The 22,280-nt window shown below is 44.4% G+C and overlaps 1 protein-coding gene across 2 annotated transcripts in view; it reads right to left on the bottom strand.

Moving 5' to 3' along the window:
• Nucleotides 1-21,537, bottom strand: part of ABCA12 (ATP binding cassette subfamily A member 12) — an 86,918-nt gene extending 65,381 nt beyond the window's left edge. For both annotated transcript variants that reach the window (XR_010606383.1, XM_065637541.1), the window contains exons 1-3: nucleotides 21,307-21,537; nucleotides 16,771-16,864; nucleotides 2,088-2,235 (exon numbers count right to left, since the gene is read on the bottom strand). Coding sequence is in view for 1 of the 2 variants with exons in the window: in XM_065637541.1 (XP_065493613.1) it covers nucleotides 2,088-2,235; nucleotides 16,771-16,864; nucleotides 21,307-21,375 (311 nt within the window). In the remaining variant the exon portion in view is untranslated. The remainder of the gene's footprint in view (nucleotides 1-2,087; nucleotides 2,236-16,770; nucleotides 16,865-21,306) is intronic.
• Nucleotides 21,538-22,280: the final 743 nt, after the last annotated feature.

Here is a 22,280-nt window from a genome sequence, read left to right as displayed (position 1 = left end):
CATTTCACTAGAAGGAAAAAGAAAGGGTGGAAGATGATGGTGTTGAGCTTGGTTTTTGTTCCCTTTTATTAATGGAAATCTCAAGCAACCATTACTTGCACACCTTGGTAAAGGCTTCTGAGGAACAGAATCAAAGATGAAGAACTTTTCCCGCTTTCTCTGCTGACCACTGGTAAGACGCAGTTTCAGGGCAAGTTATAAAACTGTTTAATAAGAGCTTCAGTGAGTTGTGGAATGGGAGGGGCAAAAAAGAATAGTCTGCAATTGCTGAATATTACAAACCCTAGAATATTACACAATAATATATCCAGAGAGTGAAGGGTCACAGCTCAAATACGTTGCCTTCATGACAAACTCACCCGTGGTGATTTTGCTCCTGAGGCAAAGCTGCATCTATTCATGTTGGCTTCTGGAGCTTTCCCCTACTCAATCTACCTTCTGCTGAGGTTTGAGATTCTGCTGTATACTGCTGGGTTTGCTGTGACTACTTAATAGTTGGGTCGTTTTTCTTGTTGCATAAAATAGATTTCTAAAGCTGACATTGACCACACAAGGGTAGGTATACTACCCACATAGTTGTGTGATACTTCACACAGCCAACTGTTAGCATCAGTAGTGGTTAAGATGCTTATTAATGACTCATGTGACTTGAGCTATAGTTTGGCCAAATCCTTTGATTTTCAGTTGGCAGGAAAAAAGTTATTTCCTAAATAGCTGTACAGAAGCCAAAACCAGAAAGCAAGGAGGATTTGTAGCTATTGAAACCCATGGAAGACCTCCAGCTTTGGCACTAGAAGTTCCTGTTTCTTCATTTCAATATAACCATTTCAAATTAACCATTGTTTAACATGCTCAGGGAAAAACAATGACACCGAAGAAACCAGTGAAGAGCTGTGAATCCAGGCATCCAGTCTCTGCGCGGTTCTGCCCTATTCTGCTGTGTGACCTTGAATTTTATTAGGATTCACCTTGCTTAACTTTAGTCATCCACATATTTAGTCACTCAGTCTCCTACTAACCAACGGAGAGATCCCGACCATTGACTTGGACCAGGACATGTCAGTCCCTCTGCACTGACTAAGGAGGACCCCTGAGGAGCCACCAACCTGAGGATCCCCCATCCTGCCTGATGGGCTCTCTGGTAGAAGGCATGGGGCCCACCTTAGCTCTCCAGACTCTCAAGCTCTGGCCAAGGGGGATTTCGAGGCTCTGACATAGACATTATGGAGCAGCCTCTCACCTGAAAGCAAACATAAGCAACTAGGGACCTTGTATGCAAGATGCCCAGATTTTCAACTCTCCATTAACCAGTCAGGCTTCACGGTAGCGTGTTCCCCAGGGGTGTGCAAGAACTGGGCACACAGGATGTAGAGACAACCCTGCCTGGCATGTCTGAAAACAAACGCTTCCACTGGTACATCAATGAAATTGAAATGCCTCCACTGAACATTTCAAATTCAACAAACCAGCATTCCAACAAAACACGCCCAGCCAGCTCCACGCTGCAACTCTCCATGCTTTTGTGGGCAAAAACTGTTGCTTCGTTTTCATCTGTTTCCTGATACGTTTGATGGCTTGCAGAGAGGACGCTCATTTCTGGTTGACACCTGGAGAATCTACTGAGAGCAGTTTCTCCAGAATGAGTGTACCTCAAACAAGAGCTGTTGGGGATCATTTGCCACTTCCACCCAAAGAGTCCTGAACCGATGGCCAGAGTGGCAGATCAGCACACTGGGCTGCTCTTGGTGCAAGTCTCATCCACTGACACCCTGCAGGACCAGACCCACAGTCATGCAAAAAAAGCTTCTTTGCTCTGACCTGGGTGAGCAAAAGCATTTTTCTCAAGGAGTAAACTTCTACTATCAAGCCTGGACCAACTGACACATTACTGATAGCTGTCCCTAATATGAACATTTTTTACATGTCCCGTGTTGCAGTCCAGCTTTTCATTTCTAGGTCTTCAGATATCTGAGATAATTCTGTTGTGGACACACTTGCACATACACACACGCATTGCTGCTCCCTCCGCCTCAAAGCAAGTTTTGCTTTACAGCTTGTAACCCCAAGATATATTCAGATTCTCTTACAGTCTGAGAGATGAGATGTCATTAAGTCTTGGCAGCAGATCGTCTGGTGTGTACGGTGTGCCTTTACATCTGGCATCTGAATCACACAGCACGGTTTGCAGGAACGGGAAGAAGCCTGCACTAGGAAGGTTTCGGGGCGCAAGATAACCTGGAGGAAGGAGGAGAAAGAAAATGCCATTATTATGATGCAGATGTGCACTTTTTTTGCCATGTGTTTATATCAGTATACACTGTTTCTTCTTACCAAACCATGACTGATTCTCAGTTTTACTGAGGCTCTTTCACTCCACCCTGGTTGCACTATCTGCCAAATCCCACTAGAAGTGCCTCCTCAACACTGACAAAGCTATGAAAGGCTATTTATTAGTAAAAAGAGCCAAACTATTTGTTTATAAAAAACCTGTTAGTCCCAAAGCAACTTCGGATGTGCCTCATCCACTCCAAAATGCAAGAAACAGGCAAGAAATTACAAAAGCACCATAGGTTTATGATAGCCTAATTCCACCTTCAAAAAAATGAAATAAAAGCAGGCACATGGCCAGAGCTACCTGAAGCACCTAAGAGCATGTTCTCCAAGGCTTGGTTGGATCAGTTTCTATGCAAAGCCACAAGCTTCAGTTTCAGGCTGTTAAAACAGGGCTCTGGCTCAGCTTTTACCACAAGAAAAGGGATACAGATCCAGGACTAGACAAGCTCCTTTGCTTTTGTGCACACCTGCCCAGGGAAGGGAGAGGAGCAATCTTTCACCACCACCCCCTGCGTGTCTCCTGCCATCTCAGAGCAGCTCCCATCCCATCTGCTTGGTGACGTGATGCTGGCAGCCAGAGCTGAGGGGTGAGGTGTATGTCCCTGTCTCTCATTTCTGCAAACACGGAGTGGACCTGAGCAATTAGAGACTTTAGTATTTTATGTGCCACTTGCCCTGCTCTGCTCACTGCCAGCCCACAGAGTTCACTGGCTGCTTTTCCTCTCACTGACAAACGCTATAATAAATCTCAGAACTCTTTTGCTGGATCACAGCAACACATTATTTAAAATAATCATTTGGAAAATTACCTGGCAAAGGACACTGCTATTATTTCTACTATGGAAAGGAGCCAGATTCACAAAAGGCCTGCAGGCGGGCTTGGGGTAATTGATTACCTTGCTCTTTAGACTACAAAGATGACCTGTGACTCTTGCCCAGGCACAGTTCTATCTCTAACCCATCCAACAAAGACACAATACTACATTTGTACTACATTTGTTAATTATAGCTGTGGTCAAAAAACAGGTGTTCCCAAAGGGGATTGCAGGTGGAGTACACGGCTGTCAGTCTCCTTGAAGGAGATCTGACTTGCCTGAGCTTTCCTCAGCGTGGCTGGTCACAACCTACGAGTGTGCACTGCATTTTTGGGTCAAAATGCAAAAGCGTATAGTTTAGCACCAGAGCTCCCAGTGCTTTGGGCCAGCGAGCAACTGGCACAGCGGATCACTGAGACCTGCAGTCAAAGGCACCTGTTTTGAGTGGTGTTGTGATTCTCTTGTACATCTCAGCAGAGAACTGCCCTAGAAAATTAAAGGAGATGATACCCTGCCAGAGCAGAAGGCTGGAGCTCTACATGCTGTAGGAAGCTCCCCCAACACTCACCGCATCCCCGGGCCACCACAGTTCACATCAGGCTGAGCCAGCTCCCGGTCATCCCAGAGCACCAGGGAGAGTAAAAGATCTCTCCTGTCCCTACAAGCAGTCTTTCTGGTGTTGGGGCCAAAGGACCAAACATAAGCCACTCAAAAGGTTTGGAAGTGTAATTAGGTCAGCTGCCCACGAGGGAAACTTCAGAGTAAGGCACTTTAATCTGGAAGCTTCTTTGTGTGAATATCCCCACCACGCCCGGGACATTTGCCTTTTGTGATCACCAGTTACAACCCTGCATAATGGTGTTCTGCACACACTGGCATTTTTCTCTCGTCTTCCTTCTGATCTCCCATAACCCTCATTCCCATGCAGGAAACTGACCCAAGCCCCAGTCCAAAAATGCACACCAGAGACCTCTCTTTGTCATTGTTTCTACCAAAATGCAGCTTCAAAGACCTGGGAAGCCATGAGGTTCAGGATGGAGAGCACGACCAGAATGAAGTGAGACAGGCAGGAGCGAGGAGAGAAATGGCTACACCCTCCAGAGCTATCCATATCTATCAAGGACAAACAGGGCCAGGAATTAAGCTCATGTCTCTTGGGAGACGTGGAGCAGCTGAAGCAGTGGAACTCCAAACTGGACAGCAGAGTAGGGAACACAAGGATGGGGCTGGGAGCTTGGGGAGCCCTGTCTGTCTTTGGAGAGATGTGAGATGTTTACAGAGACAATTACGCTAGAGATCCTGTGGAATCCAGAGTGGGGGAAGATACTTCCTTGAGATATAAGCAGCAATAACAAATTTTAAAATTGGACTCAAAGGCGGTACACTTTGAATTAAGTGGACAATTAAACAATCAGTTGCTGTATCACAGCAAGGTGTACGGCATAAGAACAAAGTGATTATGTCAGCTCTTTTCCTTTTGATACAGCAGGCTGAAACACAGAGACAGGAATTTGTAACCTGAAGTTTGGAAGTGCTGCCTCTCATGGTGGTGGTGTGATGCCTGTGAGGACATCATTGACCCGATATGATTGAGGTATTCAGTGAGGCTCTGCCAAATCCCACCAGATGCTGAGCAGTTTGCTGGCATCTGGATACAACCATGGGGCCTGATCCATCACTGAGTCACAAACCGGTGTAACCCCACGATGTTCTTGGCACGAAAGCAATGGCAATGCCAGAGAGGACTTTTCTGGAAAAGGCCTGGACTCTGACAGCAGTTAGAGAATTAAGGCAGTTTTTCAAGAAAGACCATGACACAGAAAAATCTGAAATATCTGTGCCAAATTCCCATTTGGTGCAGGTTGGATCTACGCAGGTTCTTAATCCTGAGTACCTAGCACAACTGTGCTCTTTGTCAAGCACACAAACACAACACAGGCTTATCCATCAGGATGAAATGAATTGTCACGTTGGCTCTGCTGCCTGCATTGATGAGCTCTCCAATGACTCCAAAGACAATTTAAAGACCTGGTTCAGATGCAGGCATCCCTTCCGCAGACACCTGCCACTGGGAGATGAATCCCACCCACGCTTTCTGGCACGGCAAGCTGATGGTATTGAGGGAGCCACGCTGTGCATACTGCCTTCTTTATGCTATTGCCCCGCCAAGCCAAGAACACAGTGGCCAGCCTAGTGTGACAGGTCTGTCACTCCCAGATAACAAGCACTAAACCTCACCACCACCAGAACCACCAAGCACTTGTCCCCCTGTTCGTACCGCCTTGAAAAATCACGTCCTTCAGGCCAACAACTCGATTTATTAGAATTTAATAGAAGCTGAGCAGCACAGCCACAGGAAGCTCAGCTTCTGGCTGTGCTGCCCCTGGCCAGGGTGCCTGAAAGCAGAGCAGAGCACAGGGCACTGTGGAGGAAGCACAGCTGGTTTGGGAATCCAACCCCCAGACATACAGCCTACCCTCAGAGCTCTCCCCTGCAACTCCTTCTGACCCTGCAAAGGAAGGAATTTGCTGATGAGAAGGTGAGTCAAGAGATTAAGGCGCTCCCTGCTCCATCCTCCCGCCCTCCGTCCACTTGCTCGTGGCAAGGAGACGCGACTCCACGGAGCCACGCGAGCTGCTCTGCCCACACATCCACGTCCACCACCTGCGTCAGCCCTGTACGCCGCTGCAGGGACGGCTGGGAAGGAAGCTGGCTCCTGACTCCCTGTGTCGCTTCAAGGAGACACTGAGAACTACCTGTCCCTCCCCTTGGCTGAGGTTTATCCAGCACATCCACCACATCAGTACACTACATAAGCACTAGCTGTGAAACATTATTGAAGGAAAGTTGTAAAGAGTACGCAAATTTTAAAGGACAGTCTTTCAATGGGGACAGTTTTACAATCTGAAACATAACACCACCATTAGTGACTTCCATAGTATTTCTATTGTTGGGAATCCCCTCAGTCTTCCACACGCTGCAGAAGGGAGCTCCTTCTCCCATCAAAGTCTATGGCAATGCCACATCCAAGGAATATGGATTTCCCTAGCCCTGTAGTCCCCAACTTTATCATGCCACGTCACACAATACAGCAAATCCACAACATAGACATCATTTTTCATTCTCCCCACTGCATTTAGCTTTAAATCTCTTCATTTCCTAAAATGACAGTTACCTGTGGAGGGTGTCACTACACCACCTATGAGCCAGGAGGGAGAGACCACTGCCCCCACTGCTGCCCCATGTCTGAGCTGAGAGGTCACCAGCACATTTCTCATCAAGCTGGCTTGTCTGCAACCAAAATGTGAGCCCAGGTTTGTATCGTGTTAGTAAAGACTGACTTCAGGGCTTGCCAGTAGAAGAATCCCAAGCACAGAGGCTTTTGCTGTCTCGTCTTACTGAGAGCTTTCATTTTGTGTCACCACTGGAAGAAGGGCACTGAATCTGAAGATTCTCCTCCCCAAAGGGCAGGAGAAGCCAAGGGCTCAGTGCTGCATGGGCTGGCTGGTTCTCCCTGCTCAGGAGCATCTAGCCAGGCCAGCCACATCTCCAAGAGCTGACAAGAAATAAAGCATGCACAGCAGTAATAATAAACACAAGACACCTACAATAAATACAGGTATGACACTGGAAATTGTGGCATTTCTGCATTTGCTTTCATTCAGAATAAAATGAGGAAAATTCATTTGTCTTATTTCCCTGAATGTTGTAGATTCCAGCCTGCTTCCCTTCAACAGGAGCAAAACATTTTGTTTTCTTCAGGTAAAGGTGCCTCGTATAATAACGATGAAAAATGTCAGAGTAATAATAGATGTCATACAAGACAGATGAAAATTATTATTCCACTACGATCTATAAGATTAATTGAAATTGACTGAAACGTTTAAATCTAAATGGACCATGTTTTACGTTGCCACATTGATTTTCCTTCTTTCATCGCACTGAGGTTTCAGGCATTTGCATTAGCCAAATCCAACCGTTCATCTCAAGGAACTGCGCATTTCGGCAGACTCCAGGCACAGCACCATGAACACAGACCCCCATGCCACCCCCATCGGCAGCATGAATGCCCACACTGGAGCAAAACAAAGGAAATAAGGAGTATTTTCAGGTTATCACTGCTTGCATTTATTATCACTGCTGTGCATGGAACAAGGGTATAAAGACAGGACTACGTCCACATCCAGTACAAGTTACACTCTAGTTTACACCAGCCACATCCCTTGTGTAAACCAGCAACCAGTTCACTCAGTGTGCAAAGGACTTCCCTTTCCCTCCATTCCCCAGTCTCAGCTCTGCTGCTCTGATAAACACTGACTATACTGCGGCCTCAGAATTCCAACATGCAAATCCCCTTAAATACAATGGAACTACATGGGCCATATCTTTGGCTTTCAAAAAGTCACCCATGCATTCCTTCTCCCTCTTCTGACCACACTATATTTCTGGTTTCAGGGTTTCCTACCAAGCTCTGCCATCCAGCCTGCAAAACCAGGCAAAATGTATATTCTATTCTATTAATATCAAAGATAGAGGATGTCCACTATGAATAGCTACTTCTTAAATAAATTTGGGTACATTAACTGTATTCGCTTCTCCCTTTACCACCAATTTTAAAAAGCATGCTAAGCTTTTCTATTTTCTATCCACCCATAGTTTAGTGTTCTATCACTGCCCCTCCTTGGGCATGAAAAAAATTCTCTTGGCTCAGATTTCACACACTCTGGTACTGCACATACCTCATGCATTAATTCCTTCCATAGTTCATAAAGAATCCATACAAATCTCAACTCCCCCACTGGTGAATTAAAGGTATTAATGAGCAAACGACTTCATTAGGAAGTATTGTGTTTAATTGAAAATGCATTCCATCATTGCTAAATCACACAAAGAGACTTAATAACTGGGACTCTTCAGCAAAGAAAAAGATGGCCAAAAAATGGTTTGATAGAGAAATAAATATGATCATGATCAGTCATGAAAAGGGTGAGTAAATGATCATTCCTCACAACACGGACAAAGAAACACAGTGAGATCATGAGGCAGCAGACAAAAGGAACAGAAAGTACCATTTGAAACAGATATCAAAGTGTTGTGGAACTCACTGCTACATGGTGGCGTATGCTGAAAAGTGGATGTTCATTTTAAAAAGTATTAGATGAATTCACAAAAATAGATTTCCCAGTGGCTAATAAATATGAGCACTTGGGTGCAACCCATTCAGCTTCTGGCTGGAGAAACCTTAAAACCTTGACGATTTTTCACAGTGGAAGGAACACCCTGTGCATTGCATTCCTACATGTAGGAGGAGCTCTAACCCAGAGTGGCTATTCTGACTTTTTATCAGCTGTGATTTACGTTTATCTAAAACATTACAAAACATAATGAAAATATTTACTGCTACAGTGATATACTTCCAGTTTTCTAAGCAAAATGTTTATATTTGTACACACGACCTTCTCACTTCCTTTCTAGTTTTTCCCATAGTCACACAGCATTCAACTTTATTCCTTTCCTTTGGTTAAACAGTCAAAAAGACAAACATGACTGTTTCATGATGTGATGACAATGTTGTTTCTCTTCAACCACATGCAACTGCCCATTTCCAGCTTTGTTCTCATCTATTTCTGAATAGCAACATACACTGCCTATCTTTAATAGAAAGGTTTATGACAACGCTAGGACTCTCTCCAAAAACTAAACCCAACCATTAAATTTATGGAACAGTATTAATTTTGAAGCAGGGTATTTTTCATAAACACATGGAAAATGGTCCAAATAGCCAGCTGGCCTATTCCTTATCTATGAAAAAAAAAAAAAGAGTATTTAATCGCCATGACACTTATATTGCTGTGACATGGTGAGAAAGCTTCATGCACTTAAAAAAAAAGGGAGGAAAAAAAGGGGAAAAAAAAATGGAGGGGGGAGGGGGTGAGGAGCAGTACAGGCCAAATCTTGTTCAGTGTGTCCAAAGCCCATAGCAGAGCAGTGATTAGCCCTACTGATTTTAATGGGATTACTCGGATGTCAGGTCAAACACGTACTTAAGAGCCATACTGGATCAGAGCTAAGGGTTTGGTATTTGCACTCCCACTGTCCCTACACTGTTGCCTTTCATATCACAGAGCAGATTTTTAAAACCACTCTGGAGCCAGCAGGCGATTTCTTTCACCCTGTTTTGGCCAGCCAGCAGAACTGCCATTACCTCCATAGTTCAACCTGTTGAGCAGACAGCACTGAAAGAAATTCCCTGAGCTCACTGCAAAGTTGCAAGTCACCAAACACCCTCAGTATCTATTCTATCAGAGACAATGTGTCTCACAGTCCCTGGAGCACACACATTTCTCCACTGCCTTCCTGTTATGCTTTAAGCATCCCTGGCCCCCTTTTCCTCAACCCTAATTTTTTTTTTTTCCCATATAGAAATCATTATGTAACAAAAGTGTTGTGAGCATCTATTACACACGCACCGGTTCTCTTGGGTAACGCATAGCCTATCCTGATTTTCAAGTCACGCGCCCATTACCCGGATCCTTTTTTCCTAAATATAAGCTTAGCAGGACCCCAGATAACTCCTTTCAACCCCTGCCCGCCCAGAAGCCCAGTGTGGCTGGGTGAGATTCAAGAGCCTGCATTTTTCATCTTTACAGCAATAACATCTGTTTTCTCGAGTATCCCAATAACACGATGTCCTCAGCTGTCTGAAGCAGCAGGCAACTCACCGCAAGGCTCCTCCCTGTGTTGGTGGCCTCAAAACAGAGGAAGCATTTCATCGCCTAATTCTTCCCTCAAGCATTTCAGGCTCTGCAAATAAGACAACCAGCCCAGTGCAGACTGCAACTACTTCCATGCTTATTAAGACTAGGCAAGCTAGTTTTGCTCACCCACAGACCTTCACCTTCTGCCCTCTTATTTAATAAATTTTAAAAAAATCGACAATTGAATCTGAATGCATTGGGTTCATGTACTGATGAGGGAGATCTTAAAGACAAGAGAGTATAAAAATTTCAAAGGAGCAGGAGAAGCAGCAGGTGTAAAGGGAGGAGAAAGAACCCACAAACCAAACGCAAAGAACAAAGTGAGGGAGATTAAAACCTTCTAAGGGGTATTGCAAATTCAGGTCAAGATGGGGAAGTGACAGACTGATGTCTGCACCGCAGGCAGAGCTGATGGGGAGGGCTGACTGCATTGGGGAAGGATGCACCACCGACAGAAGCACAAATACACCATGAGAGAGGAGGAACTGTACACTAGCCCTTTTCCTACAGAGCTTTTTTCAAACAATATTTAACGCAGACAAGGCTAACTTAGCCTTGTTGTAATAACAGCCACCTTGCTCTTGTGCGTAGGAGCAGCAGGGCACGGCACAAACAGGACCTAAGAAGAGAGTCAGAACATTTCCTTGCTAGAAACTGGATCCTAAAAGCCTAAATCCATACCTAGACTCCAGGAAAAAAAAAAAAAAAACGCACAAAAGCTGTATTTACTAAGCCAGTGTATTTCAATGCTGAGTGCATCCAGGTAGTCTCTAGAGTTCAGGTTTAGATTCTTTTAAAAAAAGTGACCGTTCCAGAAACACAGACATCAATAACTGCTAACGTCAGTGCAAGCCAAATTGCTCAGTACCTTTGGAAGAATACTTCCCTGCTTCTAGGTCCCAGCATGTGGATTCAGATGCTTCAGGAAGTCAATTAGAACTAAGCGACTGCCCCAAGGCCCTGTTCTAATTCAGTAGGGAGGAAAAAATGCTGGTAACTCAGGAGTTCCTGTCTCCAATTCTAAACATCCCTCAGTCACACCTCACAAGGCGGAAGACTCTGAGGAAAGAATGGAGGTGTAGAGATTTATGGAAAGAGAGGCATTATAAACATCACAGCGCTGTTTAGGCTGTGGGTCTCAGCTAAGTAGGAGCTTGGACAACTCACTGGGAACTGTATGGTTGCACATTGCTTATGTGTGCAAAGAGATCAACATATAGGTCTATTCCAGCAAATGTGGGGATAATTAATGTAATTCATACCCTCCTTCAGCATCGTGTCAATGAAACAGTGTTGTATGGCAACCTGCTCCCTGGCACAACAGCAGCTCAATAGAATGAAACAAAACGAAGTTCATATCAAAGCAAGGAGGGACCTAATGAGGCTATTTTGCTAATCACACTGCAGTTGAACACGGACAAAAATATGGTGTTGGGTTGTGCAAAAAGGGGAGAAAAGTGACAGAAAAGAATGGGAGGAAAATTAAGACAGCAGTGTAAAGGAAAAGGAAGAGTAGGGCTGCTCCACCACAGGCAAATGGTAAAGGAGAGCTGGGAGTCTGATGTGTGCTTGTCAGTATAGAGTAGGCTGAACCCTTGGAGTGGATTATGTCTTGCATAAATCTCCATGACGTATCCAAATTAATGGAGTGGCCTGTGTCACTGTCTCAACTCCCTGTAATTAGCATGAGAACCTATTAATTTTTCCACACTACTGGGAAAAGACATGAGTTCAGGTTCTTCCAACTATGAAGCAAACTCCTTTAAAGTGGAAGCATCTTTTTAGACCTTTCTGATGTCCAGTATGGTATCTCAGAGGAAGGACAGTGCTGTGGCTCACCTTGCTCCATGCCATCTGCCCCATCACTCACATGGAGAATCAACCCAGCTCAAGGTCCTTCTCTATTAACTGTGGGACAAGATTAGTGTGAACATTCCTCCATCAGGGCAACACACTGGGATTGAGGCAAGGGAACTATCTGTCAGAGCTAAGAGTGGTTTGAGGTCCTTAGTTATGCAGACCCACAGGGCAGGAGCCCTCTGAAGGCATCTACCAGCACACTGCTGCAACAGCCAGCGGGGCGGCGACATGCATGGGTGACAAGGATGGAATGTGACAGGCAGAACAGACACTTTGCACCCACCACAACCAGCTGCATTATCTGCTTCCCCAGTGGTATGGGATTAACATCTACATTTATCCTTTTCTTTTAAGCAATATAGAGCATCCTCCTCCTTTTTCTGACACTGCCCTGCCCAGGGTAACTCATGTCTCAGTTACCTCTAACATGGCAATAGTGCTCAGCACAGAAGTCACAGGAAAGCTCCGCCTGCAGGTATAAGTCACAGCCACTCTCCTAAGGCATCTCAGATCTGTGCTCTGTGACTCACACTGATTTTTCCAACCAATTCTGGACCTGGTCAAATTCTGGCTACTAATCACAGTAAGACTGAATGGAGTATAGCTCAGAGATCCTCCTATCCTGGATCCTCTCCCAGGAGCACTGGAGCCAAGAATGAGAGAAGAGTATGAGTATCTGCTCCTACATAGCATTGCACCACACAGCTCTGGCTCTAAACCGGACCTCAACAGCTATGCTGGTCCTGCAAAACAATGTAGTGCACAACTATTACGATATTGCCCCAGAATATTGGCTGTAAAGAGCAGTCTTGTAGAATGTCTCCAAGAGAATGCAATACACCCTGAAGGCATCTCCATGGGCTTGAAGAAATGTAGGTGGACATTCTAGGCAGAGGTAAAGAGTAAGATGTGGTTCACTGAGAAGAGTTTGACAAATTCCTTGGCAGAAAAGATTTGGTGGATTTTAAGGCCAGGCCCATCTTTCCAGAGCTTTCTCATCTCCGGGATGGTATCACAGAGGAAGGATAGTGCACAGCTTCCTTCCATGAAGAAAGATAAATATCTGTGAAAGGGGCATAGTTTTCACAGCCCATGGGCTGTCCCGTGGAAAGGCGGGGGAGCAGAGCCCCGGGTCTAACGTGAGAGCAAGGCTTCTACCACATCCTCTCCGTAGCACTGAAGAGAAGGGTTTGTGAATGAGTGGACAACCAACCACACCCAAGAGAGCTTCTATGGAGAATAATGACGAGCCCAAACTGGCAGGAGGAGAGAGATGGAGAACAGACAGGGAAGAAGGTGGGCAGGGAAGACGTGACAGGGTGTCGCAGGGCTTGTTAAAGCAAGGAGTGTAATTGGGCTTCTCTGTAGACTGAGTGGGTTGAGCCCTGAGGGACAGATTGTATCTCGTACACAACTCCCATACCTTGCAAAAACCCGTAGTGACTTTAGTCCCTACTCACTCTAGAAAACAGGTGATACAGGCACAAAAGATTGAAAGATACCATCAAACCCAGTTCACTGGCTTTCATGCTGCAGGCTTCCAATCCAGAGCTTCCTATTCCACACGGATACCATAAAACACATCGGAATACCTTCTAGCAAATTTAAAGGCTGTAATAAAGAGGTCAAAAGCCACAACTGTGATGTGCATAGTAAACTGGACTGGGATTTTGTTTGGTTAGACTCTCAGATCATCACAGAAACTGGGTATCCAGAAAGAGAGAAATCTCTTCTTCATTTCTCCTGACAAGAATCTCTGCTTACCTTGAAATACATCATCAAACAGAGGTCTGGGAGAAAGAAGAGAGGTGTTGTGTTTGGTTTGGGGTTTTTTTTCTGTTTTTTGGTTGTTTTTTTTTTTTTTTCCCTCCTAGATGCTTTAGTTGTGAAAAAGATTATATATTAGATGGATTTCAGCTCCTTGTTTTCCTCAGTTCTTAGTTTTCCCATGAGCATCCTCTTGACAGGTGACATTTATTTGGCATGTCATTTCCCTTCCAAGTCCAGTCTGGCACAAACTCTCATTGCATTCGGTGCTACACAAATATAATTCAAAGCAAGCGACTTGCTCTTGCAGGAAACTCTTGCAACTTGGTCATTCTTGACTGATATGTGCTAGGTAATTTCTCTACAAAATCCTCAATCTATTGAAGGATGTCTAATAAACATTCAAAAGAACTTACTGTCTCAAATTTGAGCTATTTTAATTGAGCCAATAATAGATTTCATGATATTTCTGTGGCTCTGAATCTATGAGATAAGCTTACAGACTGAGATTTTCTGGGGGGAGTTATCTCTAAGGCTTCAAAACTCAGAATGTGAGTAGCTTATTCTGTCCATGTGACGTGGAGCCTGTGCTTCCAGACTTTGGTCTACCTGCAATCATTTCTTGACAGCAGAACTGGAAACAGCTTCTTGTCACTTCTTAACAATTATGTTTTTTTAAGGAAGGCATTAGAACTCAGCACAAAGTGGATTTTATTCCTATTCAAAATAAACTAAAAACTCCCTCCTGTACTAGTTTTCCTAGATGTGCCCATCTGCCCTATTTTTTTTTCCCCACCAGAAAAGGAAGTTCCCAAATGATTTCTCTTTTGCTTTTCAAGCAAAAAGTTGATGCGTTTTTCCAGTTTTCAAAAAAAAAAAAGAGGGGAATTGTCAAGTGGCTACTCTTGTTTAACTATGGAAGTAGCAGGAACTGGCTGTTTGATGCTCTGGTTAACGTTCTTCATCCCCTTGGGATTCTTAGAAGGTCTCTGAACATCTGCATCACAAGAATACATCACAACAATTATTTTACAGCATAAACCCTCTCTTGCAATAGAGAGTTCCTATCATCTGCTTCTAAGAGAAACAGACACCTACTTGCATATTTACTGAGACTTGTCCCAAAATAGAATTCATCTGTGGAAGAAAAGGGAACTCGTCCAAAGATACTGCAAAGCACAACTGATGAAGCTACTGGCTGTTCCTAAGAACCTTCCTTCCAATCCATTAATTCAGAGATGAAACCATCCAGAGCAAACATGCTCCAATTAAACAAACATTCAAAATAATAGCCATGTAGAGTAAAAGAATAAATATTTTACCATCGAGCTGGTTCTCTTGACATTCATCTTATCGAGTTTATCAGGGACAAGAAGTACAACCAATGGAGAAGCGTGGGAGAACTGCCACTTCCACACTTGGGGTTTTCACAAAGTACGTGTCCCATCTTGCCTGCTCCAACTGGTTCAAGGGAATTTGGGAGAATTTAAAATACATAACATGCCTAAAGAAGGCCTTTTGCTGACAGCAGATGGGCTTGGTGTTAAAAGATCACCCTAACAGACCAAGAATGTCCTTCTCCATTAAAGACTTCCTGTGATACTTTCAGAATGTTGCTCACTCTGGATTTCCACCCCGTCTACAAAATTAGGTTCACAAACCTTTAGTCAGATCAGGCTGCAAGCTCTCAAAGATTATCCTAACTGTATATCCAGTATTTGTTAATGTGGTCCGTTTTCACACATCACACAGACAAAGACTTTTTAAACAAAGAATCACACACATCACACTAACCAGGTCGAGCATTTCCAGTGCACATACATACCATGAAGTGCAGATCCCTCACGGCCACATTTTACACGATAGCTACAAACACTGGAAGCCAACTGCTTGTCCTCACTGCTGCCAGACTGTCTCCTCTCCCCCTGCATCAGTCTTCCATGCCCCAAATATAAAAATCCAACATTACCCACACCAGGGCTTTGTTCTTGCCCTGCTGATGACAGCTTAATGCAGGGCATCTGTGTGGTGTCTATTCTACTAATTACATGCTGCAAATATTTTAGTAAGGATAATTTTTGAGGGTCTAACTCCTACCCTGTGCTGGGAAACTACGGCTCTCACTAAGAGCTCTCTGATCAGCTTCGTGCTGCAGCACATGGATGGGATTCAGCAGAACAGATGTGCAACGCGAAGCAAGAATCCTGCTTATACTTTCATGGTCCCTGCAATAAGACCGTGGAAACCCTCTAACGAGCAGATAACAAAGAGTGCAGCTCCACAGTTGATTTCTCCCAACACACTGGTAGGCCATCACTGAAAACAGGGGCTCAGCCCTTTCAACCTCTCCTTTCATCTCACTTGGGACTGCACTTCTGAGGCCATGGAGAGCAGAATCAGGGATCCGATCCAACGCAAAAATTAACTTTGTGGAAGGGAAAAAGGCTTCCCACTGGATAAACTTTGTGCTCTGCTTTACCATACAACTTCATGAACAAACACGCCCAGGGCTGGGGACATGCTGCTTCTGATCGTGATAAGGGCTCACGAAATCAGTGTAAGTCTTTTAGAGCAGATTCAAGCGTACCCATGCTGTAGATACAGACACATCCTCCTGACGCAGAAAACATGGCTTGCAAGTAAAAAACAGCTTGTGCAAACTCATCATCCATTTAACCACCACCAACTACACACCCACCCAAAGACCTGCTCTTTGACTTGCTAGAAAGGACTTCCATACTCCCTCAGGTCACAGGAGACAAACGCCCTTCAGCTGAGCCTTAGTAGTAGCTGCCTGAATAGGTGCTTTTTGCCTGTAGCACACAAGGTAATATCTTTGATGTTGACCAACATCATGCTTGTTACCTCCCCTCCATAATCCCACTTGAAGCCTATACCCTTATTTTAATGAACAGGATCTCCCCCAGCTGCACTCTTGTACCTCAATTTATCATGTAAATTTACTTTGCTGTCTGCAGCAGCAGTATCCGAGTGCACCTTGATAAGACAGTTCTTTAAAATTGTTTTCTAATTATAAAATTAATTTGAAAAAATAAACAGGAACAACCTCAGAGGAACACAGGCATTTTATTTACAGCATGCTGCATCCCAGGAAATCTCCACTGGAAACTACAAAGAACCAAATTTGTAAAAGTAACAAAATGCATCAAATTAACACATTAGTCACCGAAATGAGAACTAAACCCCAAAGACGTAAAACGAAACCAGTTACTTACAGTTTGGCTGTGGTTCTGGAGGGAATCTGAGACGGATAATGGCCAAAATTATGAAAACCACCACAGGCCAGGAAATTAAAATGAACGACCATATCTGTAAAACAGCAATGAAAATATATCAGTTACGTTTGTCATATCAATGTGTCCCAGAGCTTGTCTGGAATGTTCAAATAGCACCCCAAATGAATTATAAGATGCATTGTAAATCACACCTGTCTTGGTATGCATACTATTAAAATCCAAGTATTATCTATGCAGGAAGGAAAATTACATGAGATTTTAGGAGCAAATAACAAGCCTGAAAATAACATAAGCCTTCCTGTGTTTCGGTTTGGCTGATAATTACTGAGGACAGTGTTTACACAAGCTTTGAGACACTGCTATGTAATAGTAAAAGCACGCTGAGAAGTACAAGACTTTTGGAAGCACTGACGGCAAGATAAAAGAGCTGAAGTGTGAAAGGTTGGTTTCGCTTTCAGTGAATGGCACTGCTCAAATGATGGGTAAAAATGACTTTGATTCAGTTATAGGTCAAAACTAAAAAAGTTTGGCAGGTGAATTGACAAGTCTACGGCTTTTTTTTCCCCCCAAATTTTCACTGTTCTTCTCAAACAGTAGTTCAGCCCCACAGCAGAGCTGAACAAAAGGATTTTCACCGCAGTCATTTACAGGATGTGGAGCTCAAGTGTGGTTAAGGAAGAGGTTTGTGGAGTTGTGCAACCAGTCAGCTGCAGAAATCACATTTAAACACTGATCACCAGGATCCCTCATATGAGCTTCTGGCCCCAGCAATCCAACTGCCCAGCATCCTTCCATTTCCAGACTCTAGCAGTCCATACAGACAAGCTGAGATGGGAGATGGTATAAAATCAGCCTAGTATGTTGGAAAAAAACATGAAAATGTATAGAGCTCTCATCTCTGACATGAGGGTTGACCATTTCAATGGACAGGAATAAAGAAAATACAGTCTGCTAGTCATCTATTGTAGTAAACCAATCTAGGTACGAGACCCTCAGTTGGTCTTAAAACTACAAGCCTTGGAGTTTTGTAAGCTAGGAAAATGCAATTATTCAAATAATCAACTGCTTTTGCACTAGCTGGCTAGCTTGCTACTGTGCTTACTAGATTATAGTTTTCAAACCACTCCACGCTGCAAAATTGCTGTGCTATCTTCGTGCCAATTTTTGAAACTGCAAAGATGTCTTTCTTCAAAATCATCCCATTTTTCATCACCGTGTTGCTACTTTTTTCAGATCAGCACATATTACCCCAAACTGTTTTTCCATAGTAATTCCAAGCCCATAAGGGTGTTTTCATTTCCTGTGATACTTACTGGAACATAAAACCAAACAAACAGACAGACAAATCCCAGAGAGCAATTCAGTTTACAGATGGTTGTTTTACAGCAACTCCATCCCTATCATCCCTGGCAAGATCACACAGTCATGAAAGTAGGAGCAAGATTCATGCCCCAAAAGAGGCACCTGATAGACATCAGACCACAAGGCACATCTCCCGTATCCCTTCAGAGAGGGTACTCCTATGATTTCAGCACTCAGCAACTTTTTAGCTTTTACAGACAGTACTCTTCCTGCCTCTTATGTACACACAGACAACTTATATAAAAAGATGCTAGTTTCAGTGATGAATCTTGTTAAATTTTTATGTCACCTGTTTTCCCTATAATCAGTCCCCAAACACACTGTTTAACTTTGATTAATTCCCATGCAAACAGTATTATTAACTTCTCCTCCTGGTTTAGTACCAGGTTGGCTAAAGTAAAATTATGGGTTAACAGCACAGGAACTGGTATTAGTCACAGGCTGCCTAAAGGAAGGGCAAGAGATCTGTCATATTCTTGGAGGAACAAATTAATACTGATTGTCTCCGGGAAATTTTTATAGCTCTCTGTTCAGATCTAAAACAGCACTTCTACTCACCACTTTCAAGACAGCTCCTCCCTTAGTATCTCTGTCCTTTGACTTAATTGGATTTAATAGTAGCTGGGTACATCAGTTGCAACATAACAGCATTCCCACTGTCCCAGGCCTTTCTAGTCAACAAAAACAAGACAGACATCCTGGCCAAGCTGATTGCAGGTGGAACAGGCTGACCTGAAAGAAGCCATAACCAGCCTCAGTTTGGCTCTTGGGACATTAAGCACTGCGATGCAGGTTGCATAATCCTTTGGTTGCTGGAATATTTCACTGCTAGATTTAATTGCTCACACCTCACTTAGTATCTCCGGTTGCAGGCACATTTTCTGTGTTTGAATAACCGAGTTGCCTAGAAGTGATGGATGGAAAGCACCAGAAGTGCAAGGGGCACTGATTTCTCCAGTTTCTCTGGGAACACAGGCCAAATCTTGCTCCTGAGAAGGCTGCCGCCTAAACTCACGAACATTCTTTTCTCGGCAGGAGCAACCCCTGGCCATGGCTGCAGAGCTTCAGCTGACTTCAACAGAGAGCCAAACAAGCCATAGCTCTCTCCTGTGCGCTGCACAGGTAGAAGCAGTCTCTCACGAGGCTTATTTCCAGAGGAAATAAAGCGTAAAGCAAAAGGAAGAAGCAAATATGTTTTGTAGCCCTGGAGAGGTTGATAAACAGAGCAGGAAAGCACTTGAGCCTGTGCGGGGAGGACATGGGCTGTCTGGTGTCAGACCATCCCACAACACACCAGTTAGCCGAGGAAAGGGCAGCCAACACCCCTGCAGCACCTGGAACTGCCTGCATAGAATCATAAAACAGTTTGGGTTGGAAGGGACCTTCAAAGGTCATCTAGTCCACTTATCTAAGTTAGTAAGGTAGTTTCACTCCTGATCAGAAACCGAGAGGCACAACAGAACACTTCCCTTGCAAAGCAAGCATGGTTAAAAAAAAAAAAAAAGGCAAAAAAAAAAAAGCTTTCTGAAAATCTGGTCCATAAGTGAAGTCAGATTACACAAGTAAATAAAACCAAACAAAAAACCAAACAAAACCCACAACAAAACAAAAACAAACCCAAACAAACAAAACCCAAAACCAAACCAAACCAAAAAAAACCCAAACAAACAAAAAAACCCTACCACCGAACCAGAAAACAAAACTACAAGCAGGAGGACAGAGAAATCAGGATGTGTTTGGGAGCAAAGATCTGGGTTTACCTCCTCACATCTTCTCCAACTGAACAAGCTCCCTAATTTGGAGCAAGAGAGGGAAATGAAGGAGGGTTGCAGGGACTGCCTGCCATAAAATAATCAGTAGTGGCCAGATTTTTATTTTAATTGACATTTCAGTTCTACAGAATTGATATTTCAACTCCACAGGAAGCCAGAATTAAAGCAAGTGATACTTCATGGTCAGAAGTACAGGTAAGGCTTAGGTTAGCATCTACTCCAGGTACATAAGAGGTGAGACAGACCCAAGACTTCTGCTTTTAACAAGGCTGTTACAGTTTCTCTTGAGAAATTAGACATAATTTGTGATTCCTCTGCATTTCAGAAAAGGTCTCCTGTATCCTTAGCACCAGCGAAGGATACGCTACTGTAAGGTGTGCGGCATGTCCACAGCTCCTATGGAGGATCATGAGGAATCAGACAAACTCAACACCTCTCTGAATCAGGCTCCAAAACTGAGAGGCAGGATAGGGCGGGCAAGAGCGGACCTTGCAGAAGCATGCAGTGATATGAGGCCCCGTGCTCCATCCTCAGATCACACCCTCCATGGCCGTTTCTCTTCTGCCGGCATTTTCTGCACCTGCCAAGGCTTCCATTCAACTGAAAAGTTTTAAATAGTCACATTTGGATTACTAGCAAGAGGAAAGGTTGCAATACAAGTCCATGAACAGCAGCATGGTTCTGCTGAGATTACCATGCAGCTGTACCGTAACCAGCCTGGGACTAAACTACCTGGCAAGCTTTGCCTGGACATACAATGCCACCCAAAAGAACATTTTTCTCCCCGATGCTGCTGCAGTTCAGATTGCTAGACATTGCTGGCAATGGTTTAGCTTTTGGAAAGAAAGACCACTTGGGGTGTTTGATTTGCAACACACTGTACCACGCTGGAAATCTGTCCTACCTGCATCTCAGAGACACTTTTTTCTTTGTCCCTCCTTTACAAATTGTTCTATATAAGGGCACCCCCTCGTCGCCCCCAAATCCTAGGGACCCCTTGGAGGCTGTACACAGACCACGGGGTCTGCTCACAAGGGAGGAGATGCTGAACTGCAGCCTGAATTCAGGCCTGCCCACGAGTTTGTGCATGGTTTTGTTCGCATGGACCCCTGCCCCGAGGGAACAACTGTGGCACCCACGGTAGTCACTCTGGACTCCTGAGCCCTCATGCATGAGCGCCAAAGCAAGACCCAATCACTTTGGCTTAAACAGACCCACCTTCGCTTCCATCCCATTCCTTCCCCCTCTGCCTCTATCACCAGCCCTCAAAATATTTTTATTTTAATACTGTGACCTTCCTCTCCTGCAGTGCCCCCTCTCGCTCCTCAGCTCCTGCGATTTCCAGCATCCCCCTCCTCTGCTACTTCATTTCCACACTCACCGGCTGCCTCTTGACACTCAGCCAGTTCTTCCACAGCAGGATCCTCAGGTGCTGAGAGAGCGCAGCCATCCTTGGCCGACCCCACCAAAACCAAACCGGCTGCGTGTTCTTCCTCCCCACGCTTAGGAGGCAAAAGCAGAGGCTCTAACCCAAACGGGCATCCAGTGTCCAATATCCAAGCCTCTGCCCCTTCCCCACAGCATAGCTCTGAAGCAGCTACTTCATCCACTTGTGGCTGCTGTACTCCCAAGTAACCGTAGCTCTTGTCCTCACAGCAATAGCTCCCAGCAAATTCAACAGGTTATTCTTCTCCAGGCAGGCAGGCGCAGCAGCCTGCCTCCACTTGCGCTAATTACAATATCCAGCCTCTCCTGGCTGCTCCTTGTTCAAGCCCTAACCGATAAAATGGATAGCATTCCAAAAAGATGCTTCTGCTTAAACAAAAGGTGATGCATGCCTCCTCCTCCTCCCCATGATGAAACTAGCTGTCTGCCCACACACCGCTTCTGCTGGAGAGGTGTCATCAACAGGAACGAGTTGGGCCACTTGCCAGGCCAGTCCAACTTCCAAGTTCACAGGAAGAGCTGGGAAGAAGAAAGTATCCACAGCACGCATCTTCCTGGCATTGCTGATTTGGAATTAGGTTTTAATACTTTTGAATGTCTCAAATCCACCCACCCAGGGAAATTAGATGAAAGAGTTAAAAAATACATAATACATAAAAACAAAAATCCCAGGGATGGATCTGATTGCTCAGCTTCCTGCACCTTCCCTTTCCTCCAGATCAGTCCTGAGGTTTTCACTGATACAATTCAATCTAACACATCAAATCCACTGGGAATGGGATTGCAGGATCAGGTCCCACAAACATTTCAGAGCACTACTATAGCTTGAACATTGTTATTATTCATTGAATTTTTCGAGCTAGTGGTAAGAAAAAAAAAAATCTGAAAGAAAACAAACAAACAACCAAC

The sequence above is a fragment of the Caloenas nicobarica genome, chromosome 6, assembly GCF_036013445.1.
Source record: "Caloenas nicobarica isolate bCalNic1 chromosome 6, bCalNic1.hap1, whole genome shotgun sequence".
Classification (NCBI taxonomy): domain Eukaryota; kingdom Metazoa; phylum Chordata; class Aves; order Columbiformes; family Columbidae; genus Caloenas; species Caloenas nicobarica.
Note: the sequence above shows the minus strand (reverse complement) of the source record. Positions and strands in the feature narration are given on the sequence as shown.